General features: G+C 35.7%; 1 protein-coding gene across 2 annotated transcripts; it reads left to right on the forward strand.

The window, feature by feature from the left end:
- The first annotated feature begins 4,005 nt into the window (after positions 1–4,005).
- On the forward strand, positions 4,006–10,807 carry LOC6646434 (proton-associated sugar transporter A). 2 transcript variants are annotated; one of them, XM_002069107.4, is made up of 4 exons: positions 4,006–5,087; positions 8,674–10,156; positions 10,228–10,402; positions 10,469–10,807. In XM_002069107.4, the coding sequence occupies exons 2-4, from the start codon at positions 8,718–8,720 to the stop codon at positions 10,688–10,690; spliced, it is 1,836 nt and encodes a 611-aa protein (XP_002069143.1). In that variant the 5' UTR covers positions 4,006–5,087; positions 8,674–8,717; the 3' UTR covers positions 10,691–10,807. The 2 variants fall into 2 exon arrangements, with proteins under 2 accessions (XP_002069143.1, XP_023033841.1); XM_023178073.2 differs by lacking the exon at positions 4,006–5,087 and adding an exon at positions 7,990–8,037.
- The last annotated feature ends 15,542 nt before the right edge of the window (positions 10,808–26,349 follow it).

The raw sequence follows: 26,349 nt of genomic DNA on the forward strand, positions 1-26,349 counted from the left end.
AAGAATTAAATGATAGACGATCTGAAATTAAATTGCTTACATAAAAAAAGTTCATTAGCAAATTCAAAAATATGGTTTGTGGCTTACATTTATTACAAATAAATTATGCCCACTCTATTTGCTTAGCAAAAAGTTCTGCAAACCTTAAACAACATTGAGTAAAACAAGACTCATTTATTTCTTCAAAATTTATGTTTTTACTAAGGTTAAACACCCAGCCTGAAAATCGGAAATCATTTTCAACGCTTCCGTAGAATTTTGTATAGTATAGTGATATAGTAAGAAAATAATTAATTCATTAAATTCCTTAACCTGAATGAATTAAATTCATTCACTCATGTGAGAAAGTTATTCAAAATCGTTTAGCTAGATTTCCAAATACGTGTATTTCTACACATTAGTACTAAGCCTACAAGTATGCAGTGAATTTTCTGTCTAAGCAAATTTACAATAAGCGCATTAGAAAAACATACATTTTGGCGACTTTAATATACTTTATCACTCGACGGGTACATAGTATATTAAAAAATATATTGTTAAATTTTACTTTTATGATTAGCCTCTCAATAGCTTAAAACTGGAAAAATTCTTGAAAATTGATAAGGAGAACAAATGGTGAATTCACATTCAAAGCATTAACTTTATCAAAGGAAATGCAAAAATGGGTCAAAGACCTATTTCTAAATCTAATACACTTGCTTTGCTTGATTGCTGTGACAAAGAATAACAAGAGAGAGACAGAGGCAGAGGACAGGGATAGAGATGGAATTAATTGTCGTGGATATCTATTTGGTTGGATTTAACTTATCATTTTAAATTTATGTAAGCACATTGCTGTATATGTACTTTTCGCTTAGTGAAATGTCAACTAAGCGTTGAGATTTATAAAGATATATCTCAAAAAAACATTAAATAAAAGCAAAACAACAAAAAAAAATAGCAAATCTGTATCATTTTGCCATTTCTTATCGCAGGAACTAAGCCAGCAAATTGTAGAGATAACCTTGTGTATCATTTTTACAGATAAGATGATTTTCATTTGGTTTGTTCAAATCGAAATGGGGAAATATCGACTAACCTGTTCACATGCATATATCCAGCAACCTCCTCACTCCCCCTGTCTTTGTCCCAATCACCCACCTACGAATCAGCAATCGAAACGAAATCGAGAGTCAATGACTCGTCACATATTGCTGCGGTTAGTGTTTGAATTGGATTTGGTTTCTTTTTTTTCTGTTTTTATTTTGCATAATTTGTACTTGCCACACACAGACACACACAAGCATAAGGCAGTCACTGCCGAAACCACGAATAGAAGATCTTGTCAAAGAGCGGGTTGTAAAAATAGCAAATTTGCACTAATAGTTTATGTCAACTATCTCATGCATATAACAAGCTGAATGTAAACTTCAACAAAATGATAAAGTAAACAAAAATGTGAATAACATATGAAGGCGAGCAGGAAGGGCGGCAAGTCAGGCAAGAAGCAGGCATCGAGGCAAAGGCAGTCGTCAGTCACATTCAGATAAAGATGACATCCCAAACCAAGTGACAAAAAGATGTGTGTCATTCTAAGCCAATTCAGTTGATGCATACAAATCAGAGGCGTAGACCAAGAGCACAGATAGAGAGAGTAAGAGAGAGGAAGAGGGAGATAGAGAGACAGACATTTGCATGTTAATGAGCCGCCACATTCGGCGATATCTTTATCATATCATCCATCTGGTCTCTGTCTGTCTGTCTCTATGACAGAGTTGTTGACATCTCAACTCAACCGACAAAGAATGTTACTGCGATGATATTGTTTATCAATAATTTAAATTGAAATTAATTGAAAACAAATTAAGAACACATAATCCACAATCTCGACAGGTAAAGCCACATATGTAAATACAGTTACATGGTTCATTTAACTTTAAAAATAATACTAAAAAAACGAGTTAAGATACGAGTTGAGTGGCATTCATAACCAAATATGTTTCGTTTAGCTTCACCTGGCCAACAGATAAGCACACAAAAAAGAGGGGAAAAAACGTTGTTAACTAGAAATAATCCAGTTGTTAATGGCCACTAAATGATTGTTTAAATATTATGAAAATTGATATCATTGTCATGTTCAAACAAGACTAAAGCTCATCTCGATTTGTTAGAACTTGATGTGGGCATCTGCCATTTATTTTCAATATTTCACAACACTATTGAACAAACTTTTATGAACTTATAATTGTATAATATAGTTACTTAAAATTTAAACTAAAACTAGTACCTGCCTTGCCTTGCCTTGCCTTTATTTTATAATTTTTTCGCATAATCAGCATAAAAATGTCTTTAATACTCAAATTCTTAAACTTTCATAGTGTCACAAACATTAATAAATGGTATATATTTCTGATTCACTCAACAATCAAGTTATCACCGTTTAAAAAAAAATATTTTTTAATATCTGTGCGATTAGTTTACTTATTTTTCAAGTCTCGTTAGCATTTTGAAATACTTTTTAAATGTATTTAAGTGCTAGAGGTAAAATAAATGTTAATCTATAATGATGTCATTAACTCTACTTACATTATAAAATATGAAAATTAAATTCATTGTGAAAATTAAAGAAACTGCTTTTATGTGGCCTAGTGTATCGATTTCCATGTCTTTGATACTCCCTTAGAGTATCCACCTTGGGACTAACTATATGATTTTGCTTAGTTCATTGCGACAATTAATAAATTTATGTTTTTTTTTTTTTTTTTAAATTCATTGCCAGATTCATGTGATAGATAAATAATGATGATTATTAAAACTTCATTAACTGAATATTTATAGACATTTCACGAACTCAAATTTCAAGATATGACCAGAATGAAAGATGATAAGAAAGAAACAAAAAGAAAAAAAGTAAACAAAACGCAGACAAACACTTGAGTTGAAGTGGAATTTCCCACCATCAGGAGTTCAAATTAAGAAAATGGAATTTTCCAGCACAATTCAATTAAACGTGCATCACTGTGCCTGGTCCCCGAAAACCAGCATTCAAAATCACGGAGGGAAAAAAATCAATTATGCGGGACGTTTATTTCCATTGAGGGGTTTGAAACCTGTCGACTAGAGTTAGTTGCCTGCGAAACTAGTTTTATGGTTTGTTTTTTCATTTTGAGTTAGATTTTTTCGGCTCTAGAAGAGCCGCCGATCAAGTGCGGCATAAATTGGGTTGCATAAGAGGACTGGATGTTAGTGTAACTGGAATGCAATTGGCAATGCTAACTTAAATATATAATATATATATGTATATATGTTTGGTATATACATATGTAGTATTACTAAATGGATGCGAGTACATGAATTTAGATAAACAAAGGCAAACAGCAAACAGCTGCTCGCTCACCCCATAAGCAGACAAAGAAAGGAGAGCCAGGCAGATAAGGCGACGTCAACGACGACGACGTCAAAGACGACGACGACGATGACTGCGATCGTGGCAATTCAAAGGGAAAAATATTACACATTGAGAGGACAGTGTAGACGAGTAAGAAGAAGAAGAAGAAAACACAGAGAGGTAGCGATAGGGGATAAATAGATAGAGTGGTGAAGAGAAGACAGGAAAAGGCAGAAAGATAGTCCACCGGAGAGAAAGAGAGACAGAGAGGGAAAGCAAACATATGCGTGCCGCTGCTGCTGGGGTATATAAATTGGTGCGTCTGGTGGCAAGCACTTCAGTCGCATAGCAGACCACATCAGACGAAGAGATCGCCACCAGGTTCACGCCTCCTCCCACAACGAGAGTAGCAAGCAGAAAAAAAAACAAGCCACAACATCAACAAAAGATTTCCCAGCAGCAGCAAAACCAGCTGACATAAGCCGAAAATATCTTCAGTGTCGATTGAAGACGACAAACAAACTGTGCAAAATATAGAAAAAGATAAAAATACAACAACAACAAAATTTATAGTATTCAATATATAGCTAACATACAAAAAAAAAGCAAATAATATTTTGTATATGTATATAGATTTATTTAATTTTTTTTTTTGGTTTGTCGTGACTGTTTTTTGCTAAAATTTTCTTGATCATCGTCGGACCAGAATTCACACTGCGTAGTTTCCTTTTGACGCCTGCTTTTACGCAAATTGTCAAACGAGCAAAGCATTTTCCTTCATGTCTTGCCAAAAATTTCCCAGCATCAGCGTTCAGGCCAATCGAGTAAACAGCTGCTGCCGCCTTCATCTAGCGGCCATGTCAGCACTTTAACAACGACAACAACAACAACAACTAGAAGAAGCAAAGAGCGACCAAAATATTAATCAAAATCTATTTCGAAAAAAACAACAACAACAGACCCAAACATACAATTATTGAAAAACCAAACGTAAATATTCGAAAAGAAAGACGAAGAAGAAAAAACTTAATCAACACTTCTTGGCAAGCAATCAAGAAATAGGAAAATCCATTTCCATTTTCCGAGACAGCAGCAACGAGAGACCAAAAAAAAAGTTGTGCGTTCCGATAAAACGTTAATAAAACCGAGACGAAGACGAGTTTTTTATATATTGCTTAGTTATACCAACAATTGCATGGGTAAAGTTATGAGAGTGAATTCGTTACCGCCGCCCGTCCACAAGTGCCACGCCCACGCCACTAGCGCCAAACAACAGCAGGAAGAAAAACAATTGAAATTGAAAAGAATCCAAATCTATTTTATGTTCAACAATTTGTGTAAAAGAAAAACTTTAACAGAGTATAATTCATTGACACTAAAACTAAAATCGGAAAGTGAGTAAAAACTAAAACTCAACCTGATACGAAAATCGCGTAACTCCCTGTTTTCCATCAAAGACAATCAGTTAACAGAGCTGCATTTGGCTCCAATCCGCGCATCGCGTAGTGTCTTGTGAGTACGAACGCAACGAATTTACATAAGTCTATAAAATTGTAACCAATCAAACCACAAAATTAAAAACCTATTGTAACCTATCAAATTTTATCAAACGAAAAGTAAACAAAAATCACAATATATATATATAATACATACATATATATTTAAGCTGATAAATCGTGATCACAAAAGAGCTGAAACCAAAGATCGAAGTAACTGCAAGGTAATTAGAGTAAAGAAATCATTTTTTTATGTCTACTTAGACACTCTCCTTTCTAAGGACACTTGTAAACATTGACTGTATTAAGTGAAAACAAAAACGCTTCTGCAGGCAAAATATATTTACATATGGACTCTCTATTCATAAATGTAATAGGAATTGTGTTTGTTTTCTTTTTGGCAACAAACTCTATATAGAATTTGTATACACTAACTAGTCTCTTTCCCTCTCTCGTTCGAATCATTTGAAATTTGTTTAGTTTTTTTTTGTTGTTGTTCCTAGTTTATTTCTCTCATAAGTACACAGTTCCAGAAAGTCTTCTTTTAACAATTAAAAAAAAAATGAAAACAAACAACTGATAAATTATAACGAACAGCAAATTGATTCTATATAAAAGAAATGAAAGAACAAAATCCATCTGTGATTGATATTTCATATTTTGATTACATTTACATTGAATGGAAAACAACTTTTGATAACTTAATTAACTTTCTTTTCATTAGAAGTGAGACATTATGGGACTCTTTTACTCTATTTTTTGTAGCTCTCTCTCTCTCTTTCTCTCTCTCTCTCTCTTTCTCTCTCTCTCTTAAATACAGACTTTCAGTATTCGCCAAAATAGGTTTCAATTTAATCTAAAAGTTTTAACCAACCTAACTAAGTTGGTTAAGTTAAAAGTAAAAGTGAGTAAAATATTGGGAAACATTTTACTTAATTCCTTAAGATAATTTATTAGATAATATAGTTTATTTCTTATTTAATTTGTTTTCTAGTTATGCAAGATTTAGGGGTTAAAAAATTAGGGTATAGACAATATTGTTATGAAAATAATTGTCATGTTTCTTTTGTTTTGATTTTGTTGTTTTTTTTTTTTTGTTCTGCCAAATCGTTAAACAATTATATTTACATATATGTTACATCCGATATAGTTAAACAATATCATAGACAAATTCACACACCCACACTCAATAAAACGATGCCCACTTATTTATGCATATTTAATTATCATTTAAATAATCATGTTAATTACGATGAAAACAACTGCATACAACTGGCTATAATCAAGGTATAAAACATGTGTGAACTATTGACTAGAGCTATGTTATAACGGTTAATATATGCTAATTGAAATTAGTATCTTTAATTAAACCAAAGCATTAAGTATTTCCGCACAAAATACGTCAAACAAAAACAAAAGGCCGAAAACATGACAAAAGCATAAATGAAAAAGAAAACAACAAAACAAAACAAAAAAAAAAAAAAATCGGAAAAAACAAATGTCAAGCTCAAGAGCAACTTAATACTTTGAACCCTTTTTTTAAAATTAACCTTGACCCAATTTATACAATGAGAGTGACCCACAGAATGATAACTGATTGCTGACCCCTCTAAGGGGTTAGGTCAACTGTATCATTCATTCATCTTCAAGCTAAAGGTCAAACCGAAAATTGTTATCGATTTGATATTTTAGTTACAAATAATTGATATTAAGTTGGCCTCAGCAAGCATACATACCTATCAGAATATATTTTATACATACATATGTATATATATAAATTATATAAATTGTAAATATATACAAAAGTATGCATGTATGTATATTATATGTTTATTTATAAATTTTCCATAAATATAATATAAACGAGGCCTTCTTCAAGTTTCTTCTCTTCTAAGTATTCTCTTTCCTCTAGTAAATTGATTAGTCTTGATCAGAAAAAAAACATGTTTAATAATGCTTTCGGTAGATTGTTGAAGGGATTTTTGTTGTAACTTTTAGGCAGCTAGATAGAAAAAAAAGTTTTTCAGTAAAGTTGGATGTGGAATTGAATTATTTTTCACTTTGAAATTTAATTAGTAACTATACAACCTCACCTCGTTTATATACATTCATATAAAAAGCATGTACGTTATACGTTTATATGTTTGTCTAGCTCTGACGAAAAATTAATCGCCAAACCAACAGAAATGGTTGACCTAGTCCGAGCGAAATGTTAATTTCATGCATATTCAAAAAGTTAAACCTAACCAGCGGCTATACTTAACGGATACTTAAAGTAAGCTAAGCCCAAAGCTTGGCTTTTAATTCCCAATTCCTGTGATCATTAAGTGGCAAGTGTCTCACCATCACCTTTGCCTTTTTTTTTTTGTTTGCCTTCCGTAATACGAGAGCACATGACCGACCCGCTGGCGTTTCGGCTTTGTCAATTGTTCACAAAATGAGCCACAATGCTGGTTGGATGGGGAAAAGGAGCACCAGGAGGAGGGGAGGATGAGGAGGATGAGGAGGTTCTACTACTGCAAAGATAGGAGGAAGGAGGAGTAAGTGGAGGCGGACGAAGGCGGAAGACCAGTGGAATGGTGAATGACTTTAGTGTGTGTTGATGCCGGCACACAAATTAGTTGTTTTGTATTTTAAATTTTTAAGTATTGTTGTTGTTGCTATTGTTAGTGTTGCGAATAGCTGATAAGTTTTATGCGACATGATTTGGTCTCAATGGCTCAAAGACCCAGACAGAGATGAAACTACTGGGGGGCTAGAGGTGAGGGGGGAAGGAAAAGACAGAGATAGAGACAATTCGGCGTGTCTTTGTCAGTTGCGATTTGGACACGCGACGTTTTGGTTGTATCGAATAATTTCGTGCTAGTTTTTCTTTCTTCTTTCTTCTTTATGAAAATAAAAACTTTTGTCGCTTAACGTGTAATTGAAAGTGAATTGAAAGGGAAAGAAATAGAAGATTCCCTACAATTTGTTTATTTCCAAATAAAACGAAAATGTGGCTAATTGTAAAATTCAAGCAAAAGTGCAATTGAAAGTGTGAAACAGGAAACAAGTCATTAGCTACATACATATATATAACATCAATTGTGATATTAGATTAGAAATAAAAACATAACTATAGTGTGTGCGAGCGAGCGAGAGAGAGACACACAGACTGAGCGATCAGAAGGAAAAGTAAGCAAAATCAATGAGCTTTTGATTTCAAAGTAATATTATAGGCCTTTGTGTCTTCTTGGAATTAAAAGAGTAAACGAAATTGAGCTTGGTTTGCATTTATTTATTTATTTTTTTGTCGTCGTGACTGATTATAAGTGGCACCCCCTTCCCCTTAATAATACGACGCTCTCAAATTGCATTCAATATTTGTAAACAATAACAAAATAAAATGAGAATCAAAATGGGGAGATAAGTTTATTGTTTTTTTTTTTTTTTGTTTGTTTTCTGCCTATTAACCCGTATATGCACACGTACATATCATCTATATACATTATGAACTTTGTAGCAAGTGACATAAATTGAATTGGAATTCACATTTCGACATTCAATTAATAGCCAGCCTATAAAGAGTGATAGAGATAGAGAGAGAGAGAGAGAGAGAGTGAAGAAGAGACGTGCCCATAGCGCATACATATGTTTCCACTTAATTCAGTTCAATGTCTTTTTTAGCTGAAACGTTTCGTTTGTTGTTGCGCCTGAGATCGACCAATTGACCGACAGACTGACAGACCATGAACAACATATTTTGCAGCGAATTAATGAAGATTATGCATATTAAAGAACCCCCTTCTACTCCATTCTATTAATCCACAGCTTCCAACTGATACACCCAGAGCAATACCAACAACAATTACAAAATGGTTGGCGTTACGGCCGACTCATCACAGGCGGCCCAATTGTCCTCGGCCAAGAATCCCATGATCAAGTATATGCTTAAGACACGTGAGAATCATGCCCGCGAACAGGATAATGACTATTCGCATGTATTTCGCCGCAAAACGGGCTTTGAGATGTTTCGCTTATCGGCCATTGCCATGGCCATAGAGTTTGCCTATGCGGCTGAGACGAGTTTCGTGTCACCCATTTTACTGCAAATTGGCATCGATCACAAACACATGACCATGGCCTGGGGTCTGTCGCCCTTGATTGGTTTCTTTGTGTCACCGTTGCTGGGAAGCATAAGTGATCGCTGTAAATTACGCTGGGGTCGACGTCGTCCCATCATTTCCATCCTATCGTTGGGCATCTTTCTTGGTCTTATACTTGTGCCCTATGGCAAGGAATTGGGCGCAATGCTGGGCGATGAGGGCTATAATTATACCATGGAAGCTGCAACAGGATTTGGTACGAATTTTACCAATTTCGCAACAGATGAAAGTGGTGCAGCGGTGGCCGCTCTAATGGCAGCAACAAGAATTGAAGAACCAACAACTGGGCCAACGGCTGCCAATTATAAATTTGCTGTGATTTTAACCATTTTGGGTATGGTTTTGTTGGATTTTGATGCGGATACTTGCCAGACACCGGCACGCACTTATCTCCTGGACATGTGTGTGCCCGAGGAGCAACCGAAAGCGATGACCATGTTTGCTCTATTCGCCGGTTTCGGTGGCACCATTGGCTATGCCATTGGCGGCATCGACTGGGAGAATACACACATTGGCAGCTTTCTGGGTGGCAATATACCCACCGTATTTGGACTTGTGACCATTATCTTTGTGATATGCTATTTAATAACTATAACAACATTTCGTGAGATTCCCCTTAATCTAATCGAACGGGATGAACTGATGCGACCATTGTCGGAGGGAGCGATTAAAAAGGAATTGAAAAAGAACAACAATGCCATTTACTATATACAGGAGACCACCTCCCTGGAACTTCAAATGGCTGCCGATGATGCTAAGCGAGCAGAGGCTCTAAGCTATCAGAATGGGAATACAAATAGCAACTATAAGACTGGAAAACTTGAAAACGGCGTCCAAGATGCCTCAGAGCCAGAAGCCCCCGTTTCGTTGAGTGCCTATCTGAAGAGTATTTTCATTATGCCCTATTCAATGCGTATGCTGGCCCTGACCAATCTCTTTTGCTGGATGGGGCATGTTACTTATTGTCTCTATTTCACCGACTTTGTTGGTGAAGCTGTCTTCCATGGTGATCCAACAGCACCACCAAATTCGAAAGCAGCTGAACTTTATGAAGCTGGTGTTAGATTCGGTTGCTGGGGCATGGCTATTTATGCCTTCTCCTGTTCCATTTACTCACTTTCGGTGACCAAATTGATGAAATGGTTTGGGTGAGTTGCAAAAACTATAAAAAATTAAATATCATCTCTAGTGAAACATTTATTTGAATCTTCAATTATAGCACAAAGGCGGTGTATATAAGTGGAATGATCTATTATGGTATTGGCATGCTAATCCTTGGTCTCTGGCCAACCAAATGGGGCGTCTTAGTGTTTAGCACTTCGGCTGGTATTCTATATGGCACAATATTTACTGTACCCTTCATTCTGGTGGCCAACTACCATGCCAAAAATTGTGTAAGTAGATTCATTAAGCCGACTCAAGTTCGTTTAATTTCTCATCAATTGTATCGGTGTTTTCAGTTCCGTGTTCATAATGGCGAAACGGTACCGTTGAAGCAGGCTCGTGGTCTGGGCACTGATGTGGCCATCATTAGCAGTGTTGTCTTTATAGCTCAATTGATTGTCTCATTGAGTGTGGGACCGCTTGTCTCATGGATGGAGACAACTTGCGCCGTTTTGTATGCCTCAACATTTCTTTCCTTCATGGCGGCCATAGCAGCCATGTTTGTGTTATATGTCTAGAGTCTAGACATTAGACTGCAGTCCCTAGACCTAAAGTCCTTCGACTCCAGACTATTTAACCCAACAATGAAATGCTAACAGTGTGGCTTTCAAAATGTATTTTATTATTAATGATTTTTTTTTTTTTTTTGTATACATTGTTTTTTTATATTATAATTTACAAAAAATAATAAAATGTTGCCTACTTTGGGGCAGAGTATAAATATTTAAAGAAACTCAAAAATTTGTTTGAGCAGGCTTCAGGTCAATCTTACTGATTTATTTGTAAGACTTTAAATCATAGGCAGCACAAAAGGTGAGCAGGTTGTCTGTATAGCTATTTCAAGAACCACCAAGTTCTATCATCAGCAGACTTCGCTAAAGAATCCACAATTGTAATGGCCATACCATATCTTCAACACTAAAACTAGTTGGGAATTACATTGCCAACTAAATGAAGCGAAAAAAGAACGGCAAAGCTTGCAACTGCAGATTCCACCTTTTTTGTGTGCATACCCATGGGCGCCAGCTGAATTAGTGTAAAGGGCTTCGCCTTAACCAACTAATCGTCGCGCCCAAATATTTTGTAATAGTATATTGTACTATATGCAAAAAAGAGGGTTTTTACAGCAAGTGTAAAACGGCGGGCCTTCCGTTTTTGGTATTTGTCTAGATTTCGACCTTATTGAAGTTAATCAAAAATTTGTTTGAGCAGGCTTCAGGTCAATCTTACTGATTTATTTGTAAGACTTTAAATCATAGGCAGCACAAAAGGTGAGCAGGTTGTCTGTATAGCTATTTCAAGAACCACCAAGTTCTATCATCAGCAGACTTCGCTAAAGAATCCACAATTGTAATGGCCATACCATATCTTCAACACTAAAACTAGTTGGGAATTACATTGCCAACTAAATGAAGCGAAAAAAGAACGGCAAAGCTTGCAACTGCAGATTCCACCTTTTTTGTGTGCATACCCATGGGCGCCAGCTGAATTAGTGTAAAGGGCTTCGCCTTAACCAACTAATCGTCGCGCCCAAATATTTTGTAATAGTATATTGTACTATATGCAAAAAAGAGGGTTTTTACAGCAAGTGTAAAACGGCGGGCCTTCCGTTTTTGGTATTTGTCTAGATTTCGACCTTATTGAAGTTAATCAAAAATTTGTTTGAGCAGGCTTCAGGTCAATCTTACTGATTTATTTGTAAGACTTTAAATCATAGGCAGCACAAAAGGTGAGCAGGTTGTCTGTATAGCTATTTCAAGAACCACCAAGTTCTATCATCAGCAGACTTCGCTAAAGAATCCACAATTGTAATGGCCATACCATATCTTCAACACTAAAACTAGTTGGGAATTACATTGCCAACTAAATGAAGCGAAAAAAGAACGGCAAAGCTTGCAACTGCAGATTCCACCTTTTTTGTGTGCATACCCATGGGCGCCAGCTGAATTAGTGTAAAGGGCTTCGCCTTAACCAACTAATCGTCGCGCCCAAATATTTTGTAATAGTATATTGTACTATATGCAAAAAAGAGGGTTTTTACAGCAAAAATTTATTACAAAATATTTGGGCGCGACGATTAGTTGGTTAAGGCGAAGCCCTTTACACTAATTCAGCTGGCGCCCATGGGTATGCACACAAAAAAGGTGGAATCTGCAGTTGCAAGCTTTGCCGTTCTTTTTTCGCTTCATTTAGTTGGCAATGTAATTCCCAACTAGTTTTAGTGTTGAAGATATGGTATGGCCATTACAATTGTGGATTCTTTAGCGAAGTCTGCTGATGATAGAACTTGGTGGTTCTTGAAATAGCTATACAGACAACCTGCTCACCTTTTGTGCTGCCTATGATTTAAAGTCTTACAAATAAATCAGTAAGATTGACCTGAAGCCTGCTCAAACAAATTTTTGATTAACTTCAATAAGGTCGAAATCTAGACAAATACCAAAAACGGAAGGCCCGCCGTTTTACACTTGCTGTAAAAACCCTCTTTTTTGCATATAGTACAATATACTATTACAAAATATTTGGGCGCGACGATTAGTTGGTTAAGGCGAAGCCCTTTACACTAATTCAGCTGGCGCCCATGGGTATGCACACAAAAAAGGTGGAATCTGCAGTTGCAAGCTTTGCCGTTCTTTTTTCGCTTCATTTAGTTGGCAATGTAATTCCCAACTAGTTTTAGTGTTGAAGATATGGTATGGCCATTACAATTGTGGATTCTCTAGCGAAGTCTGCTGATGATAGAACTTGGTGGTTCTTGAAATAGCTATACAGACAACCTGCTCACCTTTTGTGCTGCCTATGATTTAAAGTCTTACAAATAAATCAGTAAGATTGACCTGAAGCCTGCTCAAACAAATTTTTGATTAACTTCAATAAGGTCGAAATCTAGACAAATACCAAAAACGGAAGGCCCGCCGTTTTACACTTGCTGTAAAAACCCTCTTTTTTGCATATAGTACAATATACTATTACAAAATATTTGGGCGCGACGATTAGTTGGTTAAGGCGAAGCCCTTTACACTAATTCAGCTGGCGCCCATGGGTATGCACACAAAAAAGGTGGAATCTGCAGTTGCAAGCTTTGCCGTTCTTTTTTCGCTTCATTTAGTTGGCAATGTAATTCCCAACTAGTTTTAGTGTTGAAGATATGGTATGGCCATTACAATTGTGGATTCTTTAGCGAAGTCTGCTGATGATAGAACTTGGTGGTTCTTGAAATAGCTATACAGACAACCTGCTCACCTTTTGTGCTGCCTATGATTTAAAGTCTTACAAATAAATCAGTAAGATTGACCTGAAGCCTGCTCAAACAAATTTTTGATTAACTTCAATAAGGTCGAAATCTAGACAAATATTTAAAGAAACTAATTTGTAAATTTCTATCACATACTTTTAAGGGGCAAAATCATACAAGTTTTTTTTATTTGCATATTAAAGCAATTTTTTGGGGACTGTTAAAATTAATAAACAATATTCACTTTTATCCACCACCTATTTATATTATTAATATATTAAATTTTTCTAAATTTTTATTTATTATATTGAACTCTTGTATTCGATTGACGCGTGCATTGTAAATATATATTTGGATTATGTTTAAGACAAGCTGATATATTTTTGAATTTGAATTAAATTTTGGTGTGTGATCGAAAAGAGATAAATAAAATAAAGAACTTGGAAAATATTGGCACAGACATTTAAAATGTAAGTTTAGTCATTCTTTCTCACGTTTTTAAAATGTATATATACATATTTGTATATTTATATTCCTGAAAATGATCGACGACGAAACCCAACAAAAAGAACCCAAAATCTTACTGCCTTTCATTATAATTCATTCGTTCATTCATTACCCAGAAGTATTAAATTTAATACTTCTTGCTCATAAATAGAGTGAAAAAAGTCGATATGTAAAAAGTAATTGTAATCGAATCCCAGTCGGTACGTATCATGATGCACTGGATACGCTTTTTAGGCTTATTTCATTAAAATATTTAATGTTTTTAGATTTCCCTTACCGCTTCTCTTCCCAATTTCGTCTTTTGCACTTCATAGATATCCCTTTATTATTTTGGCTCCTTGCCATAGTTTATATACTAATGACTTTAATTATGTGTGTAACAGCGGCTGAATTTTTGGAATCTCCTTAGATTAAAGCTTGACATTTTTAAGTACGCAAAAAAAAAATTAAAAGCTCTCAATTATCATAACCATTGATAGTACTCTCAGATACTACAATAAATTATAGGTGGTAAATTGTGAAAAGTGTAGTATTTAACATTTAAAATTCTATTGTGCTATCTAAAAAGTATGTCAGCGATGAGTAATCTATATTTTTTATACACTTGCAAAAAGAAATTTTAAATTTTTGCCTTAAGTGTGCAACGCATAAAGGAATACATTTCCGGCCAAAGTGTTTATATTGTTGATCAGCACGACGAAACGAGTTCAAATAGCCATGTGCGTGCGTCCGTCCGTCTGTCTGTTGATCCAGGCAAAATCTTCCTTGGCCGAAAGGAATTCAGCCGGATCGAACCACATTGCCATATAGCTCCCAAACAAATGGCAAAGTCACTTTACTTTTCTCAATAACTTCGTTATTTTCTAAGCCATTGTCATAATATTTGTGATTTTAATGTAAGACTGCGCCAAATTTGATCAAAATCGGATGACTATATTAAATAGCCGCCATGTAAACCTTTGACGAAATGAACTGTTAAATGCCACTTTGCCACAGCCTAAGTTTGTAGGCGGTTTTTTGCGAACTTTAGACTTTTTATACAAAACCTTTTTTACGTTAACGGTTATTCGTAGAGTTGGAAGAGTAACAAAAAAACTAGTTATTTTTAATTATCTCCCCGGCCCTCTGGTGTTTTGATGGTTTCTTCTTACTGGAAATGTGAGTTTGAAAAGGATCTAATAGATTCTCCTTGTTTCCTTTTGTTAATAAATTGGCATTTTGGAGCCAAATATGAACTTTGGCTTGCAACAACAACATGCGGGGCGATTTTTCCTTATTAGAGGAAACTGATAAGCACGATCTTACCGTTGTACAGTTTAAAAAAATAAATCTTCATCAACCATATTAAAAAATATTTGGAAAGATTCAAGTTGTCTAAGTCTAAGGTTGCCTTTAGCAGGTACCCGATCAATTTCCGTCTTTAATGGCTAGGCCAACACCGAGCTCTCTAGATACTGAAATTGTTTTTAGCAAATGTGGAATATTTTTTTTCTAGCTTTTTTCTTTGTGTGCTGGCGGAACGGAATGAAGCCGTGCACCAAGTCAAAAAAAGAACAAAATCTAAATTAATGTCATAAATAACATACGTATAAATAATTTGAAGGGCAAAAATCAGCATTATGACATATCCTTATAGATGTGTGATTCGTATTTTTTAACTAGTTTGTGTATAAAATTAATAAATACAAAAATTAGAACTCTACTTATGCCCTACTAATATTTATGCTTAAAAAATTTCTGACTATAGTGCAGTCCGAGTCTACAGAGCATGAAAAGTGCATAGAACAACGACTTTTATTGCTTTTATGTAAAACAAAATGAATATTTATAAATTATCCCTTTCAATAGTTTCATCTCAATGTTCTCCTTGCCCATTCTCGCTATATCTCATTCTCCCTCCCGCTCTCTCGCTCTGTCATACATCCTTTTTGTTCGTGCAACATTATTTCAATGCTCAAACAATTGAGCTTAAGAAGCGGATATTAGTTTTTACGCTCGTGCATGGCATTTAAATGCAATTTTTAATTTCCCCCCTTTCAAATGCAATTTTTTTCAAGATGCTGCTGCCAATTTCCTTAGCATCTGCACATGCCATCATCTTCTCTCACTTTACACATCTTTGTGTCTCTTTCACTCTCTCCCTTTTTCTCTCTTTCTTTCATTCTCTCTTTAACTTAGCCACTTTAGCCCTCTTGAGACTCTTGTGTAAGTGTCAGAGACACATTTCCGTTGTCGCCTGAGTGATAAATAGCATTTAATAATTCTCAAAAGTACGCAATTTTAAATTTAAATATGCATAAAAAGCAAAAAAAAAAAAAAAAAAAAAAACAACAATAACAACAACAAGGAGAGACATTAAAAAGGCATCACTGTTAAGATTTATATGTGAATCATCTCCATATAGATAAAAAGTTATAGTGCAACAATTGCCATGAAAGAGAGAACTTGAGCTGAATCGCAACATAAAACTAAAGCCCAAATGTCGCTCACATCAAATAGTTACAAATGAGGGCAACAAAAATAAGAAAAGCGTATATGTACATAGCTAGCTAGCTGCCTCTCTCCATCAAATTGATAATAAATTCAATACGAGGCATTAGCTGGTAGGAAACGGGCCTCTAAAAACTTTGACAATCAAACACACTGATGGCAAATCAAAAGCGACAGCGCACGGCGTGGCGTATGCGTAATGTGAACCGCTTGGCACGCACAAACAAATTGAGTTTATCGATGGCTACAAATCTACAGGAAACACACGCACACACAGACATCGCGAGGAAGCGCAAAAGGAGGAGGTGAATGAGGATGATGGGCTGGTTTCTTATTTTTTTTTTGGGTTTGGTTTGGTTTTAAGATATAACACAATCATCCATCATAAGACCCAATCTTACCCATGCCCACATAGTGTGCCTTGCTCTTGAGTGAGCACTAAAAAATATTTACATTTGTCTTGAGCTCATTTTGAAATCTGAGCAAGCAATCGCTAGGGGTTTGCCAGCAAATCAACAAGCAGTCTTACTTCTATACACACACACACGCACACATTGAGAAAAAGAGAGAGAGAGAGAGAGAGAGAGAGAGATAGACAGTTGTGTATTATTATACAAAATGCAAAAGTCGTAGCAAATCAACAAAGGTAAATTCATTTTAGATTTGATTGCAGAGCCCTAAAAAGGGAAACACGTGCAGCATTTATTTCTACCCCCTGACTCCATTTCTTCCTTCACCAAATATAAATCCCAGCTCAACTTAAATCTCAACAATGTGTGTGTGAGTGTGAGTGTGTGTGTGCTTGTGACGGAAGTGCAACCCATGCTCTTATGCCAATGCTTATACCATTGAAAAGTCCTAAACCAAAGTATGCATTAGCATTGTTTATCTGTTGAGGATCGCTGACAATTCGAAAGGATATTGCGCGTTACTCTTCAGACTAAAGGTGAAACTTGTGTTCCGGTTGTTCTTGAGATTCATTCTATGACCAGATATTGCAAAATTGTTGCCCTGTTGTTGTTGTTATTGCCTTAAATCCAAACTAACTTGACATTTATCCTCTCCCTTCTGTCTCTCCCTCTTATTCATCTTGCTGTGCGCTACTATTTCAATCATAATTTATATGCAAATTATTTTGGTATAATTTTTCTCCAGCTACGCTTAACTTTTAACTCTTTCATTTTGTTCAGTTTGCTCTTCGCTTTTTTTCTGTTTTGTTTTTGCTTCTTTTTCTTTTTTTATTTGCCGCAAGCTTTCCCCGCGCCATTTTGATAAACATTTCTTTTTTTTTTTTGTTGCTCAAAATATAAAGAAGGAAACGAAACGAAGGCAAAAAAATGGAGTGTGGCATAAGGGTTTTCGTTGAGACAGAGAGAGAGAAAGAGAGACACGATATAGGAGGGATGGGGGGAATGGGGAAAGCATGTCAAGCCAGGCGACATGTGCAATAAAAGGGAAATAATATGCAAATGCAATTATAAGCAACTGGCTGGCGATATGAGCAAGACATCAGCGCAAAAGCAACTGAAGCTGAAGCGACGTCGCCTGCCAAGCGCAAAATCCAACCGCAAAAAAAAGTTTTGCATTTATATTTGCCACTCACACCCCACCCTCCCCCCAACCCAACCAACGCCACGCCCCGCACCGAAATCATCCATTGCCACCGCCTTCTCATCGTTTCGCTTACTGGCATTTTTGCCTTATTTTTACATCCGCATTTTTCAGTTAACTTAATTTTCATAACATAAACAAGCATTTCCTTTTTTACTTTTTTTTTTTTTGCTTTCCGCTTTTGAGTAGGAAAGTTGAACGACAGACAGTGAGCGATGGAAATTGTTGCCTCACAAAGTGAGTTCAATTAATTCAACTATTGCATTTGAAACTACTAGAAATAAGAGCAGCAAAAACAACAACAACAACAACAATAAAAGCAAGCACAAGCGAAGGCATCGATAAACTTTACGCCCATGCAAATCAGAGAAACTAAACATGAGAACCATAAATTAGAAGAACTCAGACCAGACCAGACCAGACCAGGCCAGGCCGGACCACATCAGACCATACTAAAGCAGGGAACGAAGGAGCGACAGGATAGGCCGCCGCTTGAACATTTGCAGCCTTTGATGAGAAACTTTTTGGTTAGCATTTGGCAGAAGAGTGTAGATGGAGTGAAGAGGGCAAAGTCCGGATGTGGCTGGCTAGGCTAGATGGCTGGCTGAATGCCCGACAAATGCCGCCTGCCTCGTCACTTACCCCCACCAGTCACTGCCCCGCCCACCCCCTTCGACTATGTATGCCGCCTTGCCTGATACATGAAATGTAATAAATTTCGTTATCTATGCATTATTTATGTCGTAATTTGGTATTTTAGCCCAAAACAGAAAAATGAAAAGCGTCGAGCAGTAGCAGCCAGCAAATGCCTGGCAGGACCAAAAAGCTGACAGCGTCCACAACGATGTCGCTTGGCTTGGCGTCGGGTCAACGTTACACATTTTCACTAAATTTCTTTCCAGCTCTGTTGCTGTCGCTCTCAGTCTCTCATCCTGTCTCGCTCCCTCTCTCTCTCTCTTACTCTCTCCACATACAAATATATATATATATATATGTGAAGACGCATAAATTACACTTACAGCATGCCGCACTTGTGATGTGTGCAAAATGTATATATATGTATACGATATACATATATAAATGTATATATGTATATTTTAAATGAAATTTGTCCGCATTCCACTCACCCAATCATCTCTCTCTCCCTCTATCTCACTCTGGGCTGCGGCTAAGCGTTGGTAAATTGGCCTGACCAACCGCTCTCAGGCTCATCAAGTTTTTGGACAATGATGCTGCCGCCGCAGCCGCTTCAATCAACTTTAAATTAAACTTATGTGGTAGCCGAGAAGCACTTCAAAAGGATTTTATCCACAGATTTCATATGCATTAAATGTGTACAAGTAAATATAATGATATTGAAATATTTTATATGAAAATTGCTTTGACAAAAGCACAAAATCCTCCAATCCCCCCCAAAACAAAAATCAAAAAGGTGAAAAAGCAATCTTAAATGTATCAAAGAGACTAAAAAGGGCAACAAATATTTTGCATACATATTGAGCTTTATATGGCTAAATAGATATACACACATACATCCGAACATATGTACATACATATACAATATGTATGTAATCAGTTTTACAAGCGTTTCAAATTTGTTTGGCCAACATGGCGTATGAGTTAGCATATTCAAAAGTGGGAAAAAAGAGTTAAATTATTAACATTTCAGTTCGCCTATTAACAACATTTTCTAGTATGTTCTAATACTAGAATAAAATTTTATTGGACACTTTACAACAATTATTATTTATTTATTTTTTGGTTAAAATCTTTCAAATTATTATGTTTACCGGAATGGGAGAATAAATTAATTGAAATAAGCAAAACTATTTATATATATTTTCGATGTCTACACTGCATTGATTTTAATGTTATTATTTAAATTTTTTTAATTTTTATATAAATAAAACACTGATTGTGTGACTATGGAAAATATTTAATTTTTAGAGTTTTTTTTAATATAAAGTTTAGCATATAAATATGTCGTCTTATATTTTGATTTGCTTCAGACGATACTTTCAAGTTTACCTTTTGCCTTGCAGCGTTATGAAGGAGGATGAGAAGAGGAGGAGGAAAAAAGTCCCTGGCCATAAGTACACTTTTTCAGTGTCTGACATTTAGAAAGCAAATTGATTTTGGCACTTTCTTGGCATTGTTTATTTTACTTATTGAGTGTCTAAGATATGCAATTTCTCAACCCCACAGATGCACACACACACGCATACACACGCACACCCATGTACTTAGACCGAGACTACAAAACTGTGAACTGAGGTTGATATGAAAGTGCAATGGCGGGCGGGCATAAAGCATCTATGTAGGGTTTATGGGCAGATGGGCGCGTCTAAAAGCAGCCTGTGAAACAAGAAGTAGAAGAAGTTGAACAAGAACAAGAGCCGCTCTGCATATGTGGGTGAGAATGTGTGTGAGTGTGTTTGAGTGTGTTTGAGTGTGTGTGGCACAGTATGAGGAAAATTGCATGAAAATTTTATTGGAATTTCTAGATGTTTTATATGGCAACGCTTTTACATGACTACCAACAACCGCTTGGGCCTGGGCTGTGACTGGGCCTTAGACTGAGACTGAGCTCTCTGCACCACACTCCACTCCACTTCACTTGTCTCCATCGTCATCGTCTGGCTGGTTTAGTTCTTGTTCACTCTCACTCATACTATCTCTTTTATTTTTCTCTGTCTGCCTGTCTCTGTCCCTCTATTCTGTTTGGTTGGAGTTTCGTTGGGTGCCAGAAGCTACTTGAATTTCGCCTCAGATGCACTTACGCAATGTTTTTCCAACATAAATTGCATTTTCTACTATTGTCAACGTGGCGTATGAATAACTTTTGCAAATAAAAACAACAACAACAGCAGCAGCAGCAGCAGCAGCAGCTACAACAACAACAACGACATCAGCAATAATAACAGCAGCAGCAGCAACCAGTCAGAAAGGATGGCAAAGTTGGTTATTGGTAGCTACACACTAGACCCGCAGACAAGCAATCGAATAAGTGTGAGTCTGTGTGTGTATATATGTATATGTATGTATATGTTGTAATTTTAGTAAGTACACGATCTTTAAATATATGTAAGACAAGCAGCAACAGCAGAGACAGAGACAGAATACTGTGACTAGGACAAGTCGAAGGCTACATCCAAAGGGCAGATTGTAGTTGCATTTGCCTTGAGTAAAGTCTTTCTTTTCTTTTTATAAATATATTTGTAGGGACACATATGTATAGGTGTGTATATTTATTTATTTTTATTTTATTTTAGATTTTATTATTTTTTTGAGCGAGCGGATTTTCTTTTCAATTCGTTGTGTATGGCTTGCGAGTATTTCTGAAAATGCATTTAACTCACTTTGTCATAGTCCGTAAATTTGAAATGTCATGGCGACTGTCGACCGGCATACAACACAACCTTGTGGCTTTCATATGACATGACACACACACACACACCAACACACACTCACACACATTGATATAACAGGATTCGGAACGAGTACGTTTCTGAGAGTCCGTAGAGTTGTCTGTCTATGTTTGCCTGTTGCTGCTGCTGCTGCTGCTGCTGTCTCTTCTGGCTAAGTGAACCTATGTACATGGCAAAGAAGTCAGTCAGTCCGTCCGTTCGTCCATCTGCCCACTTCATCTATGTAGGTATGTATGTTTGTATGTCTGTCTGTGTGTGTATGTACATATGTATGTGCTGAGCTCTGCTCTAAATCCAAATCCAAACACAAAAAAAAAAGGGAAAAAGAAATAGAAACGAGAAAAATTCAAGAGAAATAAAAAAACGAAAGAAATAAAGACAAGCTGAAAACGAAAACTGGACAGTCAAAAGTCAGCCACTGACAGGCAACGTTGGGACATTTAAAAGCCAAAAGGCTGATAAATGAAAAAGTTGAAATGTGAAATGTGTTTTTTGTTGTTGTTGTTGTTGTTGTTGCTGGTGATGCTCCTACTCTACTACAGTTGATCTGATGGTACACAACTCTCTCGTTTACTCTCGCTCTCTCTCTCTCTCTCTCCCTCTCTCTTTCTCTCTCCTACCAGTTCTTAGCAATATTTGCCTTTTTTTGCAGTTTTTAAATCACAAAATGTAATTTAAACTTGCTGCCGGCCAGCAAATGGAACGCAGTGATAAAAAATTAAAATAATATGGCGCTTTAAAAGCATTTCTCGTTTTATTTGTGGCAAATGCCACGCCTCCAGCCTGACGCTAGCGCATACGCCTTTGAGGTACATGTATTTGGCCAGAGTACACTTGAAATGTTGTTAATAAAACACAAAACGAGCAAAAAAAGAAGAAAAAAAACACCAGAGATCCGGAAACAAACGCGCAAAATTTGTATTTTAAATGCGGGAATTAAACTGCCTCGCAGCCTTAATTAAGCAAGTGCCAGAAGTCAATCAGAGCTTTATTTGTCTGTACAGCAACCAAAGCAGTAGCAGAACATTGAATTTAAATTTATGTTTCTTTAAATTCTCCCACTCGTTTTATATATATACCCCATTCAACATTCAATTTGTTGTGCACACCTTTTAAATCAACCCACGGATTGCCCCACCTGAGATGCTCCTGCTGTGGCTGGTTGCTCCTCTTGCAGATGCTGCTGCTTCTACTGACCGCAAATAAATTATTTCTTATCAAACTGAACTGGCCGCAAAAGTTTTTTGTCTACATCGCCCAAAACAAAAAAGACAAAAGAAAAAAACCATTGAGCCAGACCATAATAGACATTTTATATTATGCCGCAATACACAAATACCCTTTCAAAATGATCGTAGTAATTACCTTGTCTTTTAGTAGGTCTAAGGACAGTTAAATTAAGAAATTAAAACTAATAAAAAATCTTATCAGTTTCTTGTCTTAAAATAAAATTACAATTTCTAGCTTTGGTTGTGGCAATATTTAATTTACAAATCTACTAAATTATGTAAGGGTATAACAACGCCGCAAAAAACAAAAACTGCAACAACCATTTTCTATCTGCGATGTTCTTTTTTGTCACACGATAATTTGTTGAAGACTACGATAGTCGACATCGTCCTCGTCGTCGTAGCCGTAAATTGTCTTTGGCAGGCTTACTCCTAAGGGGAGATATGAATGGGAATGTGCAGAGGGAACGGCGGGTCAGTCTCAGTCTGGGCCAAAAAGTTTGCTGAAAGGAATTGGTTTTAGAGAGCTGCGAGTACCTTTCCACGTAGAGGAGAAGCTCGGGGTCAAATCAACAAGCAATTGTTGCAGATAAAACACGTTGCTGTGGCTTTGGTTTTGGCTGCATGTCAGATGATTTCAGCGACAAAAAGTTTTTAATTTTATATAAAACAAATGGTAAACATTTGAACTCAGTGTCAGGGCGAAAGGTTAACTCAAGTCAAAGCAAATGTTCAATTAGTTGGACACAATGAGTTGATAAAACTTATAGTTTAAGACAAAATTTAAAAAAGAGCTACAGTTACCATTGCTTACGTTTATTAAAATTTTATTATTTCACCAATTCAATGAGAGACATCATTGAGTAAAGCTTTAACTTAAAATTGAATTTTGTAATTTTTTTAAATCTTGAGAATAAATTTGAATTTAAATTGAAATTAAGAATATGCAAATGATTTCCAATTATTAAATATTTTAACAATTAACAACTTGAAATGATATGAAATTTAATTTGGGGTTTAACTGTGTAACGGATGATTTTTGCAGCCTTTTAATCGCAATTAAAACTTAAAATGTCTAACGTATGTATGTCTACCACTACTTCAATTTATTAAGATATTTTTTAAATAGTTAAGGTCAATCCCATCAGCACGATTTCGGCTGATTTAGTGATCTAAAATCAAAAAGAGCATTTTAATCTGTCTTCATACGAACTGAAATCATTGGAAATTAAAGATTTTATTTGAAGTCAAACCTTGCATTTTATGATTTTATTATTTTTTTTTAAGATTTTGAGACAACAAAAGGGAACACTACTTATTACTTCATTTTAATGCGTCAAATAAAATTTTAAGTGATCATTTGCAAAAATGTATATTAATTTTGGTCAAAAGTGTGCAACGCATAGAAGGAATTATCTCCCTCTAAAGCATATATATATTCTTAATCAGCACGATGAGATGAGTTCATATAGCGATGTGCGTCTGTCCATCCGTCCGCAAAAGCTACAGAGCAGAAATTTTGCACGTGGGCTCGGATTTAGCCGGATCGGATTACTATATCATATAGCTCCCATACTAATCCCTTAATAACTTCGTTGTTTTTTAAGCTATTGTAATAAATTAATAAGTATTTGTTTGTTTTGTATGCCTATTAATGACTGTACCAAATGTGATCAAGATCGGGTGACCATATCATGTAGCTCCCATAGGTACGATCGTTCGAAAACAGTGATATGCAAAATCAACCCTGTAGTTTCAACGGTCTAGGAGGAGTTTGCGTTGATCCAGATGGACGGACAGCCGACAGACGGACGAACATGTCCATATGAACACGTCTCGTCGTGCTGATCAAGAATATATATACTTTATATGGTCGGAGATGGTCGGTTATGGTATATGGTCGGTTTCCTTCAATGCGTTGCACTCTTCTGACCAAAATTAATATACCCTTTTTGCAAGGGTATAAAAATCTGCTTTTCAGTATAAGCAGAATTTAACTTCGGTAATGCATTACAATTTCGGACAATTACAATCAGATTTAAAGGTAAAAAGTTAGTCAATTTTGTATAAAAACTCAAAGTATTTTTAATTATTATTTCAGAAGTACTTTGCTTTTTTTACAGATGGAACAATGACAGGAATGATAGGTAAGTTAAGTTCAATACCCGAAGATTTCAAAAGTCTATAATAATTTTTCTTGAACAGATGAGTATTGATCTGTTTAAGATGTACATGTAGTAAACATAATGTCAGTCTATTCATTCATTAGGTTTTACCTTAACTTTGGTTTTCGACTACCTAACGGTTACTTTTAATGATAGACGTTCAAAAAGAAAGTAGCTTTCAGTCATGACATAAACAATATCAAGTTAAGGACTCCAATTCAAAGCTTTTAGTGCTTTTATGAACACGAATGATTTGTTTTGGCCCTAGTATATCGAATATAAACATTTTTCAAGGAGCTTTTAAGCTTTTCAAGTTTATGTTTCAAAAAAGTTTACTAACCTATAAAAAACAACTATTTGAGTCAAGTCTAGTAAAGCTTTTGCATTTAAAGTCCTTAGCTAGTCATACAACATACATTTATTCCTTAAAGCTTTTTGAGAATATCCTAGCATTTAGTTGTACCGGTTAAAAAGGTATCAGAAGAAGCTTTTTGTCCTTAGTTGATGTCCAAATTTCAAATATTTCCTTTATTTAATAAATGAGCCTTTAATTTGAGGAGAATCTTTAAAAATTAAGGAAATATTTGTAAAAACAATAAAAATATAGAAACAAAATTTTTTTCAATTTTTCATTAAGGTTTTATAACATAGCGTACCCAAATTTTAGTAAGTCTAAAGAGAAAAATTTGCCATAATATCTTATGGGTTTTTATGTTGAGGTTTAATTTTTATTGGCTCAAACTAAATCTACTGCATAACAAAAGACATTTTCCTTCACTCACCTGGTGCTTATGGTGGGCGTGTATGAAAACCTAGGAAAACTGACGCCGATTTGCAAAGTCCACGTGCGCCATCCGTAAATGTAGAACAAACCATTAGTAGCTCAACGATGCAATTCACTTTTGCGATGCGGATAGCCAGCCGCTTGTCTTATCAATCAATTGCTGTGCAATGTAAAATAAAATCAATTATCTCTACACGTATCCAGTTTATAGTTTGCTTAAAGACCTAGTAATTTTTATAAAATTTCGGCCTTAAATGTCATGAGCAGTTATCAAAGCAAATATAACTCTTTCCCTATGCTAATTTAATCCTTAATATTGTGATGTTGCTCAAAATTGTATAGTCTATATTATTTTAGAGCAAAATACGATATACAAATCTGTAGGGGAGAGGGCCCAGCTATAAGCCGAATTTTGAAAAACCTCAAAATTTTTTCCTCAGTTCCGGGAAATGAAAAATTAAGAAGTTTAATATTTAAATATTCACCTAACGCAACTTTTTTCGAAAGAAATTATGTTTATTTAAGATTTGGCAAAAAGATGGCCATAAATGACAACGATTTTTATTTCTCGTAGTCCATGTCACTTTCGCAGTTTTTGCAAGTGAAATAACTTGCTGGAATGTTAGCACACTTCGGATGAACATTCCCGATCAAGATTTTCCAGAATATTCTCGGACAAACGTTGGTGTGTGTCCAAAAACTGCTGAACGTCTAATGAACATGACTTA

This window comes from Drosophila willistoni (genome assembly GCF_018902025.1).
Source record: "Drosophila willistoni isolate 14030-0811.24 chromosome XR unlocalized genomic scaffold, UCI_dwil_1.1 Seg143, whole genome shotgun sequence".
Taxonomy (NCBI): Eukaryota; Metazoa; Arthropoda; class Insecta; order Diptera; family Drosophilidae; genus Drosophila; species Drosophila willistoni.